The 22,285-nt window shown below is 51.1% G+C and overlaps 1 protein-coding gene across 1 annotated transcript; it reads right to left on the bottom strand.

Annotated features, from left to right (window-relative positions):
- Nucleotides 1–27: 27 nt before the first annotated feature.
- GABARAPL2 (GABA type A receptor associated protein like 2) lies at nt 28–17,798 on the bottom strand. The gene is made up of 4 exons (XM_044269986.1): nt 17,693–17,798; nt 8,506–8,561; nt 3,442–3,614; nt 28–604 (listed from the first exon to the last, which is right to left on the bottom strand). The coding sequence occupies exons 1-4, from the start codon at nt 17,724–17,726 to the stop codon at nt 514–516; spliced, it is 354 nt and encodes a 117-aa protein (XP_044125921.1). The 5' UTR covers nt 17,727–17,798; the 3' UTR covers nt 28–513.
- Nucleotides 17,799–22,285: the final 4,487 nt, after the last annotated feature.

Genomic DNA, 22,285 nt, shown 5'->3' with positions numbered 1-22,285 from the left:
CGGGTGCGCGCTCTGGAAATGCAGATAGCACACACTGTGTGCTATCCGCATCCATTCCTGCCCCATAGAAAATAATTGGGTTCACACCCGTTCCACAAATTGCGGAACGGATGCGGACCCATTCCACAGACGTGTGAATGGACCCTAAATGTCAGCAAATTACATCAGGTCTTCAACATAATCAAAAAATATATATAATAAATCCATATGTATGATGAATGCTACTGGTGCGGTCACTGAACCCCACCTTCTATAGCTGTACTATTATTTAACCCCTTCACTGATGCCCACTATATTGCCAGTGCCTTTGGCAGGAAAGGTTGGTTCTTCACAAAGCACGAGAAATAAATTACGTTAAATAACTAGACTAAGACATAGATGAAGGACAAAACGTAGGTAAGTAAAAGAAAAGAACGCATCCAGTTAGTGTGCATCGGCCCTATAGGGTGGAGACGTATGCATCGTGTTAAAACCACCAACGTTATTTACAAGATTCACAAGCGGTCAGTATAGCTAAACGCCAAACGTGTTCTCTCCGCTGTACGCCACGTACAAAAAGCCGTCTTCGTCTTTTTCTTTCTCGTACAGCTGTCCCATGGTTAGGCTGGAGGAGAGAGAAGGGGGACAATTAGTGGCCCAGAAATTCATGCTTCACAATGTCAGTGTTTCCGTTCCTTTGTGTTAGGCCTCTTTCACACGGGCGTCATGTTTTTTGCCCGGATAAGATGCGGGTGCGTTGCGGGAAAATGCACGATTTTTCAGCGCGAGTGCAAAACATTGTAATGCATTTTGCACGTGCGTGAGAAAAATCAGCATGTTTGGTACCCAAACCCAAACTTCTGTGAAGTTCGGGTTTGGGTTAGGTGCTGGGTAGATTGTATTATTTCCCCTTATAACATGGTTATAAGGGAAAATAAGAGCATTCTTAATACAGAATGCATAGTACAATAGGGCTGGAGGGGTTAATAAATAAAATAAAATTTAACTCACATTAATCCACAGCTTCTCTTCTGTCTTCAGGACCTGTGGTGACGTCACTGCGCTCATCACATGATCTTTTACTATGTGATGGACCATGTGAGGAGCGCAGTGACGTTACCATAGGTCCTTTTCCTCACAGATGAAGGCAGAAGAGAAGCCAGGCTGCGCGATCAAGTGGCTTAAGGAGAGTTAAATTTATTTTTTATTTTTTTAACCCCTCCAGCGCTATTGTACTATGCATTCTGTATTAAGAATGCTATTATTTTCCCTTATAACCATGTTATAATGGAAAATAATAATGATCGGGTCTCCATCCTGATAGTCTTCTAGCAACCATGCGTGAAAATCGCACCGCATCCGCACTTGCTTGCGGATGCTTGTGATTTTCACGCAGTCCCATTCACTTCTATGGGGCCTGCGTTGCGTGAAAAACGCACAAAATAGAGCATGCTGCGATTTTCACGCAATGCACAAGTGATGCGTGAAAATCACTGCTCATGTGCACAGCCCCATAGAAATGAATGGGTCCGGATTCAGTGCGGGTGCAATGCGTTCACCTCACGCATCGCACCTGCGCGGAAAACTCGCCCGTGTGAAAGAGGCCTTAGTGTTAACTGGTGTGTTCCTTAAAGGGAGTGTTTAATACTGATGACCTGTCCTCGGGATCTGATCGTGGGGGTCTGACTCCTGGTACCATCGCTGATCAGCTGTTTAAAGAGACCACGGCCTCTTCCTAGTTCAGTGACCTCACTTGCATCAGTCACTTGGTCTGGGCACAGCTCAGCCCCACAGAAGTGAATGGGGCTTAGGCTACTTTCACACTTGCGGCAGTGTGATCCGGCGGGCAGTTCCGTCGTCGGAACTGCCCGCCGGATCCGCCGATCTGGATGTGACTGAACATTTGTGAGGCGGATCCGTCTCACAAATGCATTGCAAGAACGGATCCGTCTCTCTGCTTGTCATGCGGACAGACGGATCCGGCATTCCGGTATTTTGAATGCCGGATCTGGCACTAATACATTCCTATGGGGAAAAATGCCGGATTCTGTTACCACGGAACAGAACGCAATTCTATGACATAATGCCTTTAGAGAGGACTCCCCTGCATAACGGAAACGGGACGGATCCGTTTTGCAGCCCATAGACTTCTATTATGACGGAATGAATGCCTCCAAAGTAGGGCTGCAGTAAACTATTATTTCAGTAATCGAGTGTTCTATCGATTATTTTTTATGATTAATTGAGTAATCTAATAAGAAAAAAATGAATTCATAAACGGTTTTCCTTTATAAAAACTCATCAAACCCCCTGCCATCAGTCCCCAACACCCTTCGTTCCCCCCCTGTGCGATCAGCCCAGGTGCATCAGTTCCCCCAGTGCCATCAGCCCCTCCATGCCATCCATTGCCATGTCCCCCAGTGCCATCTGATCAGCCCCTCCATGTCCCCTACTCCCCCAGTGCCATCTGATCAGCCCCTCCATGTCCCCCACTCCTGTCTGCCCCTCCATTGCCGGCTGTCCCCCTTCAGTGCCAGTAAAATAAAATACTTACCTTTCTTGTAGGGGCACCGCTCCACAGTTCCTTCCTCTTTTTCTCTGCGCGCTGCACTGGATCCTGACGTCACACAGCGTCGGGTCATAGTGCGTGCTTACGTGACCTTACTGGATTTCAAAAAAAAAAATTGCATCGAGGATTCGTTTGTGTCATGTGACCACGGAGCGGGAGTGAAGCACTTGCTATTACTTACCGCTCCGTGGTCACCCACCGGCCCGCCCCGCACTTTCTTCCGGACACATAGTCAGGTCATAGTGCACATAAGCGTGCACTATGACCCAATGCTGTGTGACGTCAGGACGACAGTGCAGCGCTCAGAGAAGATGGAGGAGCTGTGGAGCGGCGCCCCTACAGGAAAGGTAAGTACTGTCGCTGGGGACATGGCTAGGAGGGGGAGATGGTGGCACTAGGGGGCAGTTGGGGGTGCAAGCTGATAGCACTGAGAGAGCAGCTGATCGCACTGGGGGGAGGGTGTTGGGGACTGATGGCAGGGGGTCTGATGAGTTTTTATAAAGGAAAACAGTCTATTAATTCATTTTTTCTTATTAGATTACTCGATTAATCGTAAAAAATATTAGTTTACTGCAGCCCTGATTCCTACACACACATTGGACATTACTGCTTGGATAGAGTCAGACCCTCTACTTAACAACCAACACAGCACTTATCGCAGTAATTCATAGCAGACGGCCGAGGGGTGGAATTTTGCTGCAATCCAGCTGTGGATTTGCTGCAGACTTCACCCTGTGCATCGCATAGCGTGGTATCGGCAGCATAAACTGACACGCTGGGGATATAAAAAGATCTTTTGTTGCCGCCTGTGGATGGGATTTGATAAAATTCCGTCCACTTTGCTAGTACTGCTAGCATGTGGAGGCGTCCGCACACTACACCGTACCACTCACCTGGATTGAGGCACAGTCTTATCTACGAACAAGAAGATGGCTTTTTCTGAAGGCAGCTGGATGCGTTTTCTGATGATCCACATAAACTGAGCCACGGTGATATCAGAAGGGACCAAGTATTTTCGCTTGTCGATATCCACAATTTGTGAACCGGACACTTTCTCCACGATGACCTGGGACGTGGGGAAGGCTTATTAGTACTGTGGATTAGGGATCGACCGATATTGATTTTTTTAGGGCCGATACCGATAATTTGTGAACTTTCAGGCCGATAGCCGATAATTTATACCGATATTCTGGGAATTTTCATTTAAAAAAATAAATAAAAAATTGCCACAAATCTGCTGAAAATTAATGTTTATTGTTAGGCCTCATGCACACGACCGTTGTGTGCATCCGTGGCCGTTGTACCGTTTTTTTTCGCGGACCCATTGACTTTCAATGGGTCCGTGGAAAAATCGGAAAATGCACCGTTTTGCAGCCGAGGCCATGATCCGTGTATCCTGAAGCTGCTACCCAGAAGCTGCTACCACCCTATATAACACCACATTAAGTACAGCTCTGGACACTGTTGCCCCCCTCACACACAACAAAATCCGGAAAATCAACAGACAACCCTGGCACACCAACCTGACCAAAAAACTCAGACAAGCTTCCAGGGCTGCTGAGCGGCAATGGAAGAAATCCCATTCTAAAGATCATTTCACCGCATACAAGCAATCCCTCCTCATATTCAAATCCTCACTCGCTGATGCAAAACAGGCTTACTTCTCATCTCTCATATCTTCCCTGTCCCACAGCCCTAAACAACTTTTTAGCACTTTTAATTCCCTTCTCCGTCCCCCAGCGCCCCCACCCTCTCCTCTCTTCTCAGCTGAGGACTTTGCCAAATATTTCAAACAAAAGATAGTCCACATCAGAGAAAGCTTTACTACACAGTCCCCACAGACCCTCTACACAACTGCTCGGTCCTCTTCTCCCAAAACCCACTTCTCTACCATTACAGAAGGTAAACTCTCCACTCTACTCTCCAAATCTCATCTGACCACCTGTGCACTTGACCCAATCCCATCCCACCTCATCCCTAACCTCACTGCAGTGTTTATCCCAGCCCTAACTCATCTCTTCAACCTATCACTAAACTCTGGTGTCTTCCCCTCTGCTTTTAAACATGCTACCATTACACCCATCCTCAAAAAACCTTCACTTGACCCATCTTCCTTGTCCAGTTATCGCCCCATATCACTTCTTCCGTATGCCTCAAAGCTACTTGAACAACATGTCCATTCAGAACTGTCCTCCCACCTCTCCTCCTGCTCCCTCTTTGACCGCCTACAATCTGGCTTCCGACTCCACCACTCGACCGAGACTGCCCTTACCAAAGTCACCAATGACCTACTCACAGCCAAAACCAAGAAACAGTACTCTGTCCTCCTTCTCCTTGACCTGTCCTCTGCCTTCGACACTGTTGACCACTCCCTTCTGTTGCAAACTCTCTCATCTCTTGGCATCACTGACCTGGCCCTCTCCTGGATCACATCATACCTCACAGACCGGACATTCAGCGTCTCCCACTCCCGCACCACCTCCTCGTCTCATTCCCTCTCTGTTGGTGTCCCGCAAGGCTCTGTCCTAGGACCCCTGCTCTTCTCTATCTACACTTTTGGCCTGGGACAGCTCATAGAGTCCTATGGCTTTCAGTATCACTCCTATGCTGATGACACACAAATCTACCTCTCTGGTCCAGACATCACCACCTTACTATCTAGAATCCCACAATGTCTATCTTCTATATCATCCTTCTTCGCCTCTCGCTTTCTTAAGCTTAACATGGATAAGACAGAATTCATAATCTTTCCCCCATCTTGTTCAACCCCCCCAACAGACCTATCTATCACGATCAATGGCTGCACATTATCCCCAGTCAACAAAGCCCGCTGCCTTGGAGTTATCTTGGATTCTGCCCTTTCCTTCCGACCGCACATCCAAGCCCTTTCCACCACCTGCCGTCTCCAACTCAAAAACATCTCCCGCATATGTGCTTTCCTTAACTTTGAATCTGCTTGTACATGCCCTCATTATCTCCCGCCTAGACTACTGCAGCATTCTCCTCTGTGGCCTTCCATCTAGCACTCTCGCACCCCTCCAATCTATCCTCAACTCTGCTGCCCGACTAATCCACCTCTCACCCTATTATTCCTCTGCCTCTCCCCTTTGCCAATCCCTTCACTGGCTCCCCATTGCCCAACAAATTCACTTCAAAGTACTTACAAATACATACAAGGCCGTCCATAACCTGTCCCCTCCCTACATCTCTGAGCTAATTTCCCGATACACCCCCACACGCACTCTCCGATCCTCACAAGACCTCCTTCTCTCCTCTCCTCTTATTGCCTCTTCCCACAATCGACTCCAGGATTTCTCCCGTGCATCCCCCACACTCTGGAACTCGCTGCCCCAACATATCAGACTCTCACCTACAGTGGAATCCTTCAAAAGAAACCTGAAAACCCACCTCTTCAGACAAGCCTACAACCAGTGACCCTGCTGCCTCTATACCGCCATGACCAACTTAACCCGCACCTACTGTGTCCTTCTCCCATACCATGTAGATTGTAAGCCCTCACGGGCAGGGCCCTCTCTCCTTCTGTACCAGTTTGTAACTCATTTTGTTTATGATTAGTGCAATTGTCTGTATTATGTATGTGCACCGCTTATCATATGTACAGCGCTATGGAATGAATGGCGCTTAAATAATAATAATAATCTTCTACAATTGTACTATTGCTAAGTAACCATGGCAACCAGGGCTGCAGTAGCGTCCTGGTTGCCATGGTTACCGATCGGAGCCCCAGCGATTAAACTGGGACTCCGATCGGAACTCCGCTGCCACCAATGATGGGGGGGGGGGGGGGGAGGAAATGGGAGACCGCACACTGCCACCAATGTTACTGCTATAGAGGGGGGGGGGGGGGGGGGGGGGCGGCGATGGTGGTTGGCACACTGTGCCACCAACGATTTAATACAATAGAGGGAGGGAGGGGGGGCGATGGTGGGCGCACACTGTGCCACCAACGATTTATTACAATAGAGGGAGGGAGGGGGGGGGCGATGGTGAGCGCACACTGTGCCACCAACGATTTATTACAATAGAGGGAGGGAGGGGGGGGCGATGGTGGGCGCACACTGTGCCACCAACGATATACAAACTGGGGAGGGGGGGGGGGGCTGCCCCCTGCTGCCTGGCAGCCCTGATCTCTTACAGGGGAATATGATAGTACAATTAACCCCTTTAGGTGTCGCACCTGAAGGGGTTAATTGCTATCATATCCCCCTGTAAGAGATCGGGTGCTGCCAGGCAGCAGGGGGCAGTCTTGTACAAAGTTTGTAGTGTATTCTAACCTGAAGCGTCCCCATCACCATGGGAACGCCTCTGTGTTAGAATATACTGTCGGATCTAAGGTTCACGAAGTAGCTCATATCCGACAGTATATTCTAACATAGAGGCGTTCCCATGGTGATGGGGACGCTTCAAGTTAAAATATACCATCGGATTGGAGAAAACTCCAATCCGATGGTATAAAAGAACTCCAGACTTTACATTGAAAGTCAATGGGGACGGATCCGTTTGAAATGGCACCATATTGTGTCAACGTCAAACGGATCCGTCCCCATTGACTTGCATTGTAATTCAGGACGGATCCGTTTGGCTCCGCACGGCCAGGCGGACACCAAAACGACTTTTTTTTCATGTCCGTGGGTCCTCCAAAAAGCAAGGAAGACCCACGGACGAAAAAACGGTCACGGATCACGGATCACGGACCCACGGACCCCGTTTTTGCGGACCGTGAAAAAAAAATGTCATGTGCATGAGGCCTTAATGTGTGTTTTTTTTTTTGTAAATCTTTCTTTTTCATTTATATTTAATATTTTGGTGTTTATTTTTATTTTTGTAACTTTTTTTTTAACTAACTTTTAGCCCCCTTAGGGACTAGAACCCTTGTCCTATTCATCCTGATAGATCTCTATCAGGGTGAATAGGAGCTCACACTGTCCCTGCTGCTCTGTGCTTTGTGCACACAGCAGCATGGAGCTTATCATGGCAGCCAGGGCTTCAGTAGCGTCCTGGCTGCCATGGTAACCGATCGGAGCCCCAGCATTACACTGCTGGGGCTCCGATCGGAGGAGCCGGGGAGAGGGGATCCTGTGGAGGGGCGCACTGCGACTGGGGTGGGGGGGGCCCTATGCGCCACCACTGCTTAATACTGGGGGGGGGGGAGGGCGCACTGCGCTTAATCTCTAATTTATTCATATACAGGAGGCGGGAGCTGGCTGCCGGCTCCCGACCTCTATGAGCAGTAGCTGCGATCCTCGGCACCTGAGGAGTTAACTACCGCAGATCGCATCTACAGCTCATAGAGGCCGGGAGCCGGCTATGTGATTCTGCAGCTCCCGCCTCCTGTATATGAATAAATGAGAGTTTAAGCTTCATTGGTGGCGCAGTGGCCATAGCTCCTCCCCTCCTCTTGTCCCCTGTCCTCTCATTGGCGGCAGCAGCACAGGGGGAGGAGACACTGCTCCTTCTCCCCTGTGCTGCTGCTGAGGGAACACGGAGAGCGCTGTCAGCAGCGCGATCTGTGTTCCCATACGCTATCGGAATATCGGCAAAATAAATGCTGATATCGATAGCGTTCAAAATCCTGAATATCGGCCGATAATATCGGTAAATCCGATAATCGGTCGATCCCTACTGTGGATATGGGGAGGATGCTGACCGCTACCATTACAGAGACCTCATCGTAAAGCTGGCGTCGCCTCAAAAAAACAAAAGCACCTGATCCACAGAACGGACACCAACGGCTCCTGACAGACAACACTGCCTATAATGGGGTCTGTGTGGTTTCCATTAGGGGCTGCGGTATTCTGCCTGCATTTGTCCCCAGAGTCTGTGACTATAAACCCCCCAGTGTGCAGAGCTGAGCGGCTGATACAATCTGTATACGGCTCCATGTCGTCTCCGCTCTAATACAAAGAGCACTAAATAATTGAGTGAGGAGAACTTACCGGAACACGGTCTGGATATTTGGCTCGGATTTTCGCAGACTCCACGCATCTGTGTTCTGAGAAAAGAATGAAAATCAGTGAATAAAGGAGAGTGAAGATAATGAGCAGGAGATGACAGTGATGTCACCCGAGCCCTGAAAACAGGTGAGCGGCGCTGAAGAAATGTGGGCGAGAAGAACCAGTGGAGCAACCGGTGACACAAAGGATTCTTTATGGATGAGGCGGGTGTGATACAGGGTGCAGGTCCCGGAATGGAAGATATCGGATGTACTTCCCACTACGGGCCGTCGCCAAGCTTTCCCAGACAAACTGCAAATCCACAGCAGCTATCCCAGTGAAATCCACTGTGTGAACATGTCCTTAGGATGGTGGACGAGCTGGGAGCTGCTACAACAGTTTACGATGCCCGACACAGCAGCTGGCTATACACACACCGATTTCAGAAGACCATCTAATGCCAACCTGCGGCCCTCCAGCTGTTGCAAAACTACAACTCCCAGCATGCCCAGACTGCGTGCAGCTATCAGTCTACAGCAGGGCATGGTGGGAGTTGTAGTTTTACAACAGCTTGAGAGGCGCAGGTTGGCCATCCTGGATCCAACATGTATGGCAGCGTCCTGACTCTCCGACTGCAGATGTCGGGGGAGAGAAAGATCGCACTGTTGGATTTCAACATGGCCAATCCCGCCTGAAGTGATGAGCCGCCCCCACTGTTATCAGTCAGTGACTTTTACCCACTTTACCTATTACAGGTAACGTGTCCGAGGGCTGTCTAATGTGTATGGCCACAGGGAGAGGGACACGGGTCATGGACAGCTGTCTAATGTGTATGGCCACTAATTGACAGCAGGTGAGGGGTCAGGCCGTCCTCAGCCTCCTGGGCAGCGAATACCTCGCTTACTATTTTTTTATTTTTGTGTGACTGTTTTTTGATCTTCAGAACCTTTTAATATGTCCTATTGGTGCATAAGGGTGTCACAGAGTCCGGTCCTTTGGTCGCCAAGCCACCAACTGCCTCTGACCAGTAATAACCCAAGGACGCTCCCCTCTATTTACTGCCTCTGACCAGTAATAACCCGAGGACGCTCCCCTCTATTTACTGCCTCTGACCAGTAATAACCCAAGGACGCTCCCCTCTATTTACTGCCTCTGACCAGTAATAACCCGAGGACGCTCCCCTCTATTTACTGCCTCTGACCAGTAATAACCCGAGGACTCTCCCCTCTACTGCCTCTGACCAGTAATAACCCGAGGACTCTCCCCTCTATTTACTGCCTCTGACCAGTAATAACCCGTGGACGCTCCCCTCTATTTACTGCCTCTGACCAGTAATAACCCGAGGACGCTCCCCTCTATTTACTGCCTCTGACCAGTAATAACCCGAGGACTCTCCCCTCTACTGCCTCTGACCAGTAATAACCCGAGGACTCTCCCCTCTACTGCCTCTGACCAGTAATAACCCGAGGACTCTCCCCTCTATTTACTGCCTCTGACCAGTAATAACCCGAGGACGCTCCCCTCTATTTACTGTCTCTGACCAGTAATAACCCGAGGACTCTCCCCTCTATTTACTGCCTCTGACCAGTAATAACCCGAGGACTCTCCCCTCTATTTACTGCTTCTGACCAGTAATAACCCGAAGACGCTCCCCTCTATTTACTGCCTCTGACCAGTAATAACCCGAAGACGCTCCCCTCTATTTACTGCCTCTGACCAGTAATAACCCGAGGACGCTCCCCTCTATTTACTGCCTCTGACCAGTAATAACCCGAGGACGCTCCCCTCTATTTACTGCCTCTGACCAGTAATAACCCGAAGACGCTCCCCTCTATTTACTGTCTCTGACCAGTAATAACCCGAGGACTCTCCCCTCTATTTACTGCCTCTGACCAGTAATAACCCGAGGACTCTCCCCTCTATTTACTGCCTCTGACCAGTAATAACCCGAAGACGCTCCCCTCTATTTACTGCCTCTGACCAGTAATAACCCGAGGACGCTCCCCTCTATTTACTGCCTCTGACCAGTAATAACCCGAGGACGCTCCCCTCTATTTACTGCCTCTGACCAGTAATAACCCGAGGACGCTCCCCTCTATTTACTGCCTCTGACCAGTAATAACCCGAGGACGCTCCCCTCTATTTACTGCCTCTGACCAGTAATAACCCGAGGACGCTCCCCTCTATTTACTGCCTCTGACCAGTAATAACCCGAGGACGCTCCCCTCTATTTACTGCCTCTGACCAGTAATAACCCGAGGACGCTCCCCTCTATTTACTGCCTCTGACCAGTAATAACCCGAGGACTCTCCCCTCTACTGCCTCTGACCAGTAATAACCCGAGGACTCTCCCCTCTATTTACTGTCTCTGACCAGTAATAACCCGAGGACTCTCCCCTCTATTTACTGCCTCTGACCAGTAATAACCCGAGGACTCTCCCCTCTATTTACTGCCTCTGACCAGTAATAACCCGAGGACGCTCCCCTCTATTTACTGCCTCTGACCAGTAATAACCCGAGGACGCTCCCCTCTATTTACTGCCTCTGACCAGTAATAACCCGAGGACGCTCCCCTCTATTTACTGCCTCTGACCAGTAATAACCCGAGGACGCTCCCCTCTATTTACTGCCTCTCATCTAAACCTAGTTTATCACCAGACGTCCTCAGTAAACCCCGGGGGCGCAGGGTGGGGGCTCTGCTGCTACTCACCATGCGTATTTACTGCTCCTAGTTAGTGACCTGATACCATAAGCATGTGACAGTATTACTAGAAGGTAGTAAAATACTCGCACCATATAATCCATCCTGATCTACAAGGAGCGCACTTGTTTATCACACACGACAGCTTTAAAAACTATAAAGATAAGATAGAAAGATTATAAGGCTGTCAGGTCTGCTATCAGAGAGCAGCGGTGAGGGGGAGAGGCTGATCTCACCATTCCCCTGCTCACCCCAAGAAAGCCTGCTTCTTACCCCCTAGTCTTATAGAAAGCCTGTGAGTCCTGCTCCCCCTACCCGTCTTATAGAAAGCCTGTGAGTCCTGCTCCCCCTCCCCGTCTTATAGAAAGCCTGCGAGTCCTGCTCCCCCTCCCCGTCTTATAGAAAGCCTGCGAGTCCTGCTCCCCCTCCCCGTCTTATAGAAAGCCTGCGAGTCCTGCTCCCCCTCCCCGTCTTATAGAAAGCCTGCGAGTCCTGCTCCCCCTCCCCGTCTTATAGAAAGCCTGCGAGTCCTGCTCTGCTACACCGACCCCCCCCCCAGTCGTATAGAAAGCCTGCGAGTCCTGCTCTGCTACACCGACCCCCCCCCCCAGTCGTATAGAAAGCTGCGAGTCCTGCTCCCCCTCCCCGTCTTATAGAAAGCCTGCAATTCCTGCTCTGCTACACTGACCACCCCAGTCGTATAGAAAGCCTGTGATTCCTGCTCTGCTACACCGACCCCCCCCCCAGTCGTATAGAAAGCCTGCGAGTCCTGTCCTGCCCCCCCCCCCCAGTCGTATAGAAAGCCTGCAATTCCTGCTCTGCTACACCGACCCCCCCCCCCAGTCGTATAGAAAGCCTGCGAGTCCTGCTCTGCTACACCGAGCCCCCCAGTCGTATAGAAAGCCTGCGAGTCCTGCTCCCCCTCCCCGTCTTATAGAAAGCCTGCAATTCCTGCTCTGCTACACTGACCCCCCCCCCCCAGTCGTATAGAAAGCCTGCAATTCCTGCTCTGCTACACTGACCCCCCCCCAGTCGTATAGAAAGCCTGCAATTCCTGCTCTGCTACACCGACCCCCCCCCCCAGTCGTATAGAAAGCCTGCGAGTCCTGCTCTGCTACACCGAGCCCCCCAGTCGTATAGAAAGCCTGCGAGTCCTGTCCTGCCCCCCCCCCAGTCGTATAGAAAGCCTGCGAGTCCTGCTCCCCCTCCCCGTCTTATAGAAAGCCTGCAATTCCTGCTCTGCTACACTGACCCCCCCCCCAGTCGTATAGAAAGCCTGCAATTCCTGCTCTGCTACACTGACCCCCCCCCAGTCGTATAGAAAGCCTGTGATTCCTGCTCTGCTACACCGACCCCCCCAGTCGTATAGAAAGCCTGCGAGTCCTGTCCTGCCCCCCCCCCCCAGTCGTATAGAAAGCCTGCGAGTCCTGCTCCCCCTCCCCGTCTTATAGAAAGCCTGCGAGTCCTGCTCTGCTACACTGACCCCCCCCCAGTCGTATAGAAAGCCTGCGATTCCTGCTCTGCTACACTGACCCCCCCCCCAGTCGTATAGAAAGCCTGCGATTCCTGCTCTGCTACACTGACCCCCCCCAGTCGTATAGAAAGCCTGTGATTCCTGCTCTGCTACACCGACCCCCCCCCCCCCAGTCTTATAGAAAGCCTGTGATTCGTGCTCTGCTACACCGACCCCCCCAGTCGTATAGAAAGCCTGTGATTCCTGCTCTGCTACACCGAGCCCCCCAGTCGTATAGAAAGCCTGTGTCCTGGTTCTCCCTACCACTTATAGATCAAGCAAATTTTGTAGCAAGTGGCATTTCTGCGCCGCCCTCACCACTTTCTGAGAAGAGGGTTAGGCCAGCGGGTCTGCCTTTTCTACAGACCCATTTCCCCCTAGTGCGGCCGGACCCACTGTGGTACTTACCTGATCACCACCCCTGGGTTACAGCTCCATCGCTATCCTGCAGGTTCCGGGTCTCCATGCGTAAACATCCGGTTTGACACTGGTCACCTGACCACACAGAGATTACGTGTCACCCATGCATCAGCGAGACCCGCATGGGTGACACCTCTGCAGCCAATTACGTGACCAGCATTAAACCAGATGCTGGTGCGGGGACACCTGGGACCTGAAGATGAAGAGCCAGCGAGGATCAGTTAGGATTACCACTGCGGGTCCTGCCCCCTGTGGGGGAGGGTCTATAGAAAGGATCCCAGGGTGAACAACCCCTTTAAGGGTATGTCTATTCAAATCTACTGCAGCACCTTTTAAAGGGGTTTTCTGAGGATAGGTCATCAGTATCTGATCGGTGTGGGTCCAACACCCAGGAACCCCGCCAATCAGCTGTTTGAGAAGGCAGCAGTACTCCTGTGAGCGCTGCAGCCTTCTCTTAGATTTTCCTAGGCCAGTGACGTCACGTCCATCGGTCACATGGCCTAGACACCGCTCAGCCCCATAGAAGTTAATGGGCAGAGTGCGATACCAAGCACGGCCACTATACAATGTACGGCGCTGTGCTTGGTGAGCTGCGAGAAGGCTGCGGCGCTCACAGGGGTCCTGGGTGTCGGACCCCCACCTATCAGATACTGATGACCTACCCTGAGGATAGATTATCAGTATATTGTTTTGGAGAATGGGATAATACGGAGAACTTGTAGTAGCAGCAGCAGCCCCCCCCCCCCCCATGCCTCAGCCTCGTAACCCGGGAACATTCAGGATTTTAGGTGGTTTTCATTTTGCAGTTTATGCAGCGGAAGAGAAGTGAGTACATTCCAGAAGTGCACGACACATGGTATGATCCATGGTCAGGTAACGTATAGCGGGGGGTGGGCAGCACATCATACAGCTGTGAGATCACATATAGTGGAGGGGGTAACGTATAGCGGGGGATGGGCGCCACATCATACAGCTGTGAGATCACATATAGTGGGGGGGGGGGGTAACGTATAGCGGGGGATGGGCAGCACATCATACAGCTGTGATATCACATATAGTGGAGGGGGTAACGTATAGCGGGGGATGGGCAGCACATCATACAGCTGTGAGATCACAGTGGAGGGGGTAACGTATAGCGGGGGGTGGGCGCCACATCATACAGCTGTGAGATCACATATAGTGGAGGGGGTAACGTATAGCGGGGGGTGGGCGCCACATCATACAGCTGTGAGATCACATATAGTGGGGGGGGGGGGGGTAACGTATAGCGGGGGATGGGCAGCACATCATACAGCTGTGATATCACATATAGTGGAGGGGGTAACGTATAGCGGGGGATGGGCAGCACATCATACAGCTGTGAGATCACAGTGGAGGGGGTAACGTATAGCGGGCGATGGGCAGCACATCATACAGCTGTGAGATCACATATAGTGGAGGGGGTAACGTATAGCGGGGGATGGGCAGCACATCATACAGCTGTGAGATCACAGTGGAGGGGGTAACGTATAGCGGGCGATGGGCAGCACATCATACAGCTGTGAGATCACATAGTGGAGGGGGTAACGTATAGCGGGGGATGGGCAGCACATCATACAGCTGTGAGATCATATATAGTGGAGGGGGTAACGTATAGCAGGGGATGGGCAGCACATCATACAGCTGTGAGATCACATAGTGGAGGGGGTAACGTATAGCGGGGGATGGGCAGCACATCATACAGCTGTGAGATCACAGTGGAGGGGGTAACGTATAGCGGGCGATGGGCAGCACATCATACAGCTGTGAGATCACATAGTGGAGGGGGTAACGTATAGCGGGGGATGGGCAGCACATCATACAGCTGTGAGATCATATATAGTGGAGGGGGTAACGTATAGCAGGGGATGGGCAGCACATCATACAGCTGTGAGATCACATAGTGGAGGGGGTAACGTATAGCGGGGGATGGGCAGCACATCATACAGCTGTGAGATCACATATAGTGGGGGGGGGTAACATATAGCGGGGGATGGACAGCACATCATACAGCTGTGAGATCACATTTAGTGGGGGGGGGTAACGTATAGCGGGGGATGGGCAGCACTTCATACAGCTGTGAGATCACATATAGTGGAGGGGGTAATGTATAGCGGGGATGGGCAGCACATCATACAGCTGTGAGATCACATATAGTGGGGGGGGGGGGTAACGTATAGCGGGGGATGGACAGCACATCATACAGCTGTGAGATCACATATAGTGGGGGGGGTAACGTATAGCGGGGGATGGGCAGCACATCATACAGCTGTGAGATCACATATAGTGGGGGGGGGGGGTAACGTATAGCGGGCGATGGGCAGCACATCATACAGCTGTGAGATCACATAGTGGAGGGGGTAACGTATAGCGGGGGATGGACAGCACATCATACAGCTGTGAGATCACATACAGTGGAGGGGGTAACGTATAGCAGGGGATGGGCAGCACATCATACAGCTGTGAGATCACATAGTGGAGGGGGTAACGTATAGCGGGGGATGGGCAGCACATCATACAGCTGTGAGATCACATATAGTGGGGGGGGTAACGTATAGCGGGGGATGGGCAGCACATCATACAGCTGTGAGATCACAGTGGAGGGGGTAACGTATAGCGGGGGATGGGCAGCACATCATACAGCTGTGAGATCATATATAGTGGAGGGGGTAACGTATAGCGGGCGATGGGCAGCACATCATACAGCTGTGAGATCACATATAGTGGGGGGGGTAACGTATAGCGGGGGATGGGCAGCACATCATACAGCTGTGAGATCACATAGTGGAGGGGGTAACGTATAGCGGGGGATGGGCAGCACATCATACAGCTGTGAGATCACATATAGTGGGGGGGGTAACGTATAGCGGGGGATGGGCAGCACATCATACAGCTGTGAGATCACAGTGGAGGGGGTAACGTATAGCGGGGGATGGGCAGCACATCATACAGCTGTGAGATCATATATAGTGGAGGGGGTAACGTATAGCGGGCGATGGGCAGCACATCATACAGCTGTGAGATCACATATAGTGGGGGGGGGGGGTAACGTATAGCGGGGGATGGGCAGCACATCATACAGCTGTGAGATCACATAGTGGAGGGGGTAACGTATAGCGGGGGATGGGCAGCACATCATACAGCTGTGAGATCACATAGTGGAGGGGGTAACGTATAGCGGGGGATGGGCAGCACATCATACAGCTGTGAGATCACATATAGTGGGGGAGGGGTAACATATAGCGGGGGATGGACAGCACATCATACAGCTGTGAGATCACATATAGTGGGGGGGGTAACGTATAGCGGGGGATGGGCAGCACTTCATACAGCTGTGAGATCACATATAGTGGGGGGGGGTAACGTATAGCGGGGGATGGACAGCACATCATACAGCTGTGAGATCACATATAGTGGAGGGGGTAACGTATAGCGGGGGATGGGCAGCACTTCATACAGCTGTGAGATCACATAGTGGAGGGGGTAACGTATAGTGGGGGATGGGCAGCACATCATACAGCTGTGAGATCACATATAGTGGGGGGGGTAACGTATAGCGGGGGATGGACAGCACATCATACAGCTGTGAGATCACATAGTGGAGGGGGTAACGTATAGCGGGGGATGGACAGCACATCATACAGCTGTGAGATCACATAGTGGAGGGGGTAACGTATAGCGGGGGATGGGCAGCACTTCATACAGCTGTGAGATCACATAGTGGAGGGGGTAACGTATAGCGGGGGATGGACAGCACATCATACAGCTGTGAGATCACATAGTGGAGGGGGTAACGTATAGTGGGGGATGGGCAGCACATCATACAGCTGTGAGATCACATATAGTGGGGGGGGGGGGGGTAACGTATAGCGGGGGATGGACAGCACATCATACAGCTGTGAGATCACATAGTGGAGGGGGTAACGTATAGCGGGGGATGGGCGGCACATCATACAGCTGTGAGATCACATACAGTGGAGGGGGTAACGTATAGCTGCCCATCCCCCCCAAATATTTAGGAGATGGTCGACCCCTTAAAGATGACAACTCTGGGTTTTATTTACTGGGAGTTGTAGTACTTCACGGAGGCCATTATAGTACTGTCAGGATACATATCGTGATCAGAGCCTATACATAGTGATATGGGGGGGGGGGCAGTGGTGGTATACAGGAGGCGCTCTCATATTTTCCATATAACTAGTGGTTTTACACTATCGTGATGAGAGATAGGGAAGGCTATTGCGATATGTCACGATATAATACACAGTGAGAGGAGGGGAGACCTTATGTGGCAAAGCAGAGGATGGAGGTGGGAAGAACTAGGACAGCAGGTGATGGCAGGATATCGCGATATGACACGATATATAGGGGGGGGGGCAGACACACCGATGTGTAGGGGGATGGGAGCTTGTGGTAACGTGAAAGGCAGAGCTTACAGGAGAGGATAGGGCGGTATAGAGCGTATATGATGAGGCACGACTATCGTGACATGACACGGGCCCGGCCTCCCCCCGCAGTCTCCTCAGGGCCCCTCTCACCCAGTGCGTGGTCTTCCTTGAACATCCACTTCATGTTACCGAGCGGTGACAGCGACGACAACAACAACCGGGCGGGGCCTCCCTCTGACGTCACTTCCGGAGCACAGTGCACACCGCTTCCTGACTCCACCCACACATAAAGGAGAAAAGTGGGCGGGGCGAACTGTCAGTTACTGCGTGATGTAGAGCGCCGATGACGTCATCCTGCAACAGAGGCTGTAAATACAGTCACCTCCTTAGTTTACATTGATCCTGTGTTATTACGACACCTGCAGGAAGTTTTTTTAAAAGTTTTTTATGCAATTAAAAAAAGTTCAATGCACAGTTCCTCACCATTATAAAACTATTGCTTGTCAGTGAATAGCAACACATTTCGTTTACATTTTGAAGCTTGCGACCTGTGTAGGGACATCAGATAGATTGTATTAGGGTCAAAAAGACCCTGAGCCCCGCCCATTTATAGAGGACACACCCCCAGCCTATGGCAATCCAATCACAAGTAGCCAGAAGATGAGTACAGACCCCTGACAGTTCTTCCAATGTCCCCTCTATGGACCCGCATCACTGCAAGAACTGGGATGATCCATGTGAGCTCTCAATAGGGGGAGGGGAGAGCTGCAACAAAGGAACTCAGCATGCCTGATCCTACTTCTCCGCACACCCCCATCATACTTACCAACTCCCACAGAAACCTTCATGGAAACTGTAGAGAATGTAATCTCCTCACCAGTGACTGTATCTGAGTTATCACCTCCCTTCTGATCCTCAGCTGTGTCATGTGACCAGCACTCACACTTTCCAAATAATTCCTCATTCACACCTCAGTGTTTGGTCAGTGATTTCAAGCCAAAAATAAAGAACAGGTGCAGATCTCCCCCTTACACCTTATCTCTATGGAGGCTCTAGTCCTGGTTCTGGGTACCAAACACTGACGAGTGAATGAGTCTTCACCCGACATCTTATGTGTGGACCGGAAGTCAGTTTCTCTATGTATTCCTATGGGAGCCTCAATGTCAGTCTCATAACCGACTTCGGAGTGCTGGTCACATGACACAGCTGAGGATCAGAGGGGAGGTTATAACTCAGATACAGTCCCTGGTAAGAAGATGGCCTTCACTACAGATTACATCATGGACCTGTCTAGCAGATCAGGGAATAACATTTTTTGTGGGAGTTCTTCTTTAAAGAGCCCAAATCAGTACTTTCAGGCCCAACCCGGGAGATTATCCCCAGAACGCCCCCAATAAGCCCACATCTGTGCACCCCCTGCCCCTTCACACCCTCAGGTCAGTGCTGCTGGAATTCATCTAACCCGTGGCGGACTGGGAGCATACAGTCACCCTGCAATAAAAACTAAAAGTAGTTCCATGTTGTAGGCGGTCCATAGTGAAGGAAGGTGGTAGGCAGGGATAAAAAGTAGGTGGGGCCAGCAATACCGTAGTGCAGCACAAAGTACCGCCCACGCAGAACCAAATACCACAGTGCAGCACAATATACTGCCCCAGCAGAACCAGATACCACAGTGCAGCACAAAGTACCGCCCCAGCAGAACCAGATACCACAGTGCAGCGCAATATACCGCCCCAGCAGAACCAGATACCACAGTGCAGCACAAAGTACCGCCCCAGGAGAACCAAATACCACAGTGCAGCACAATATACTGCCCCAGGAGAACCAAATACCACAGTGCAGCACAATATACCGCCCCAGCAGAACCAGATACCACAGTGCAGAATAATATACTGCCCCAGCAGAACCAAATACCACAGAGCAGCACAATATACTGCTCCAGCAGAACCAAATACCACAGTGCAGCACAATATACCGCCCCAGCAGAACCAAATACCACAGTGCAGCACAATATACTGCCCCAGGAGAACCAAATACCACAGTGCAGCACAATATACTGCCCCAGCAGAACCAGATACCACAGTGCAGGACAATATACCGCCCCAGCAGAACCAGATACCACAGTGCAGGACAATATACCGCCCCAGCAGAACCAGATACCACAGTGCAGCACAATATACCGCCCTAGCAGAACCAGATACCACAGTGCAGGACAATATACCGCCCCAGCAGAACCAAATACCACAGTGCAGCACAATATACCGCCCCAGCAGAACCAGATACCACAGTGCAGCACAATATACTGCCCCAGCAGAACCAAATACCACAGTGCAGCACAATATACCGCCCCAGCAGAACCAGATACCACAGTGCAGGACAATATACCGCCCCAGCAGAACCAGATACCACAGTGCAGAATAATATACTGCCCCAGCAGAACCAGATACCACAGTGCAGCACAATATACTGCCCCAGCAGAACCAAATACCACAGTGCAGCACAATATACCGCCCCAGCAGAACCAGATACCACAGTGCAGCACAATATACCGCCCCAGCAGAACCAGATACCACAGTGCAGCACAATATACTGCCCCAGCAGAACCAAATACCACAGTGCAGCACAATATACCGCCCCAGCAGAACCAGATACCACAGTGCAGGACAATATACCGCCCCAGCAGAACCAGATACCACAGTGCAGAATAATATACTGCCCCAGCAGAACCAAATACCACAGTGCAGCACAATATACCGCCCCAGCAGAACCAAATACCACAGTGCAGCACAATATACCGCCCCAGCAGAACCAAATACCACAGTGCAGCGCAAAATACTGCCCCAGCAGAACCAAATACCACAGGGCAGCACAATATACCGCCCCAGCAGAACCAGATACTACAGTGCAGCACAAAATACTGCCCCAGCAGAACCAGATATCACAGTGCAGCACAATATACTGCCCCAGCAGAACCAGATACCACAGTGCAGCACAATATACTGCCCCAGCAGAACCAGATACCACAGTGCAGCACAATATACTGCCCCAGCAGAACCAGATACCACAGTGCAGCACAATATACTGCCCCAGCAGAACCAGATACCACAGTGCAGCACAATATACTGCCCCAGCAGAACCAGATACCACAGTGCAGCACAATATACTGCCCCAGCAGAACCAGATACCACAGTGCAGCACAATATACCGCCCTAACAGAACCAGATACCACAGTGCTGCATAATATACCGCCCCAGCAGAACCAGATACCACAGTGCAGCACAATGTACTGCCCCAGCAGAACCAGATACCACAGTGCAGCACAATATACTGCCCCAGCAGAACCAGATACCACAGTGCAGCACAATATACCGCCCTAACAGAACCAGATACCACAATGCAGCACAAAATACCGCCCGAGCAGAACCAAATACCACAGTGCAGCACAATATACTGCACCAGCAGAACCAGATACCACAGTGCAGCACAATGTACTGCCCCAGCAGAACCAGATACCACAGTGCAGCACAATATACTGCCCCAACAGAACCAAATACCACAGTGCAGCACAATATACTGCCGCTCCTGCTGATTCAACTGTATTACAGTCCTGAGGAATTCAGGAGGGCTGGTCAGGTGCATAAGTTCTTCATGCCCCTAGTATTAATTAATCAGAGCTGAACCCGGACATTCCCCCATATTCGCCCCGGCAGCCCCCCTGACTTGAGCATCAGAGCAGTTCATGCTCCGATGCCCTCCACTGAATAGTGCTGGGCAAAGGCATTTTCTGGAGTTCTGGTAACGTACCGGGCTCTCCATGGGGCTGCCAGGCGGAGGCTTCCGCCCAGCTGTGAGCCCTGTGACATCACCGGTACTGATGGGCAGGCTTTAGCGCTGCCCTTTCCTGTAAAACAGCCGGGGCAGCGCTAAAGCCCGCCCATCAGAGCTGTTGATGTCACCAAACACACTGCCGGGCGGAAGCCTCTGCCCGGCAGTGTGTTATTGTAATTACAAGAGCCCGTACCCTGCGCGATCCAGCATGAAATGCTCCGATGCTAACATCAGGGGGGCTGTCTGGGCGATGCGAGGAGGGTTTGGGTGGCCCCTGGGCATCGGCCCACTGGGAGATTTCCCTGTGGGGTTTGACCAGTCCACCCCTGTTCACACTTCGGTGGGACATGGACGTGTGCAGCTCATGTTCTCCATGGACAGCACATGGATCCATTGAATTCAATAGGTGTAGTCACATCCACTACCGTGCTCCATTTTCCTGACCAAAAGCGCCCATTCAGGTAAATGGTTCCCTCAGCACCGCAGAGGAGACAGGCCGCCTTCTGTTAGCTTTTTTTCAAGCCTGTGATAAAAAGATGAGACATGGATGTAAAAACACGGACATAACATAGGAGCGGTCCAGTCACGGATGGAAAACAACATAGGCCTATGTATAAGGCTACGTTCACACTGGCGCGTTGGCTTTCTGTTTGCGAGATCCGTTCAGGGCTCTGCGGTCCAAAACAGATCAGTTTTGCCCTAATGCATTCTGAAAATAGAATGTGTCCCATTCTGGTCCGTTTTGCAGACAAGTATAGGAATTTTGACAATGGAGTCCGTATTTTACAGATCGTGGACTGCAAAATACATACGGTCATGTGCACTAGGCCTAAGGCCTCAATGTGCGCGGCGCCCCCGGCTGTAGGTGGGGGGCTTTCTCCGGCCTAGCAGTATCATCGGCTCCTTTTTAGGCTT

This window comes from Bufo gargarizans, chromosome 10 (genome assembly GCF_014858855.1).
Source record: "Bufo gargarizans isolate SCDJY-AF-19 chromosome 10, ASM1485885v1, whole genome shotgun sequence".
Taxonomy (NCBI): domain Eukaryota; kingdom Metazoa; phylum Chordata; class Amphibia; order Anura; family Bufonidae; genus Bufo; species Bufo gargarizans.
The sequence above is the reverse complement of the archived record's forward strand: the minus strand, read 5'-3'. Positions and strand labels throughout refer to the sequence as shown.

Bases quoted from the DNA above. Each gene is read 5' to 3' on its own strand.
- GABARAPL2 (XM_044269986.1), bottom strand. From the start codon at position 17,726: ATGAAGTGGATGTTCAAGGAAGACCACGCACTGG. The intron at 8,562-17,692 runs GTGAGAGGGGCC...TTCTTTTCTCAG, and splicing joins CAAGGAAGACCACGCACTGG to AACACAGATGCGTGGAGTCT. The intron at 605-3,441 runs GTGAGTGGTACG...TCTCTCCTCCAG, and splicing joins AAGACTGTGCCTCAATCCAG to CCTAACCATGGGACAGCTGT.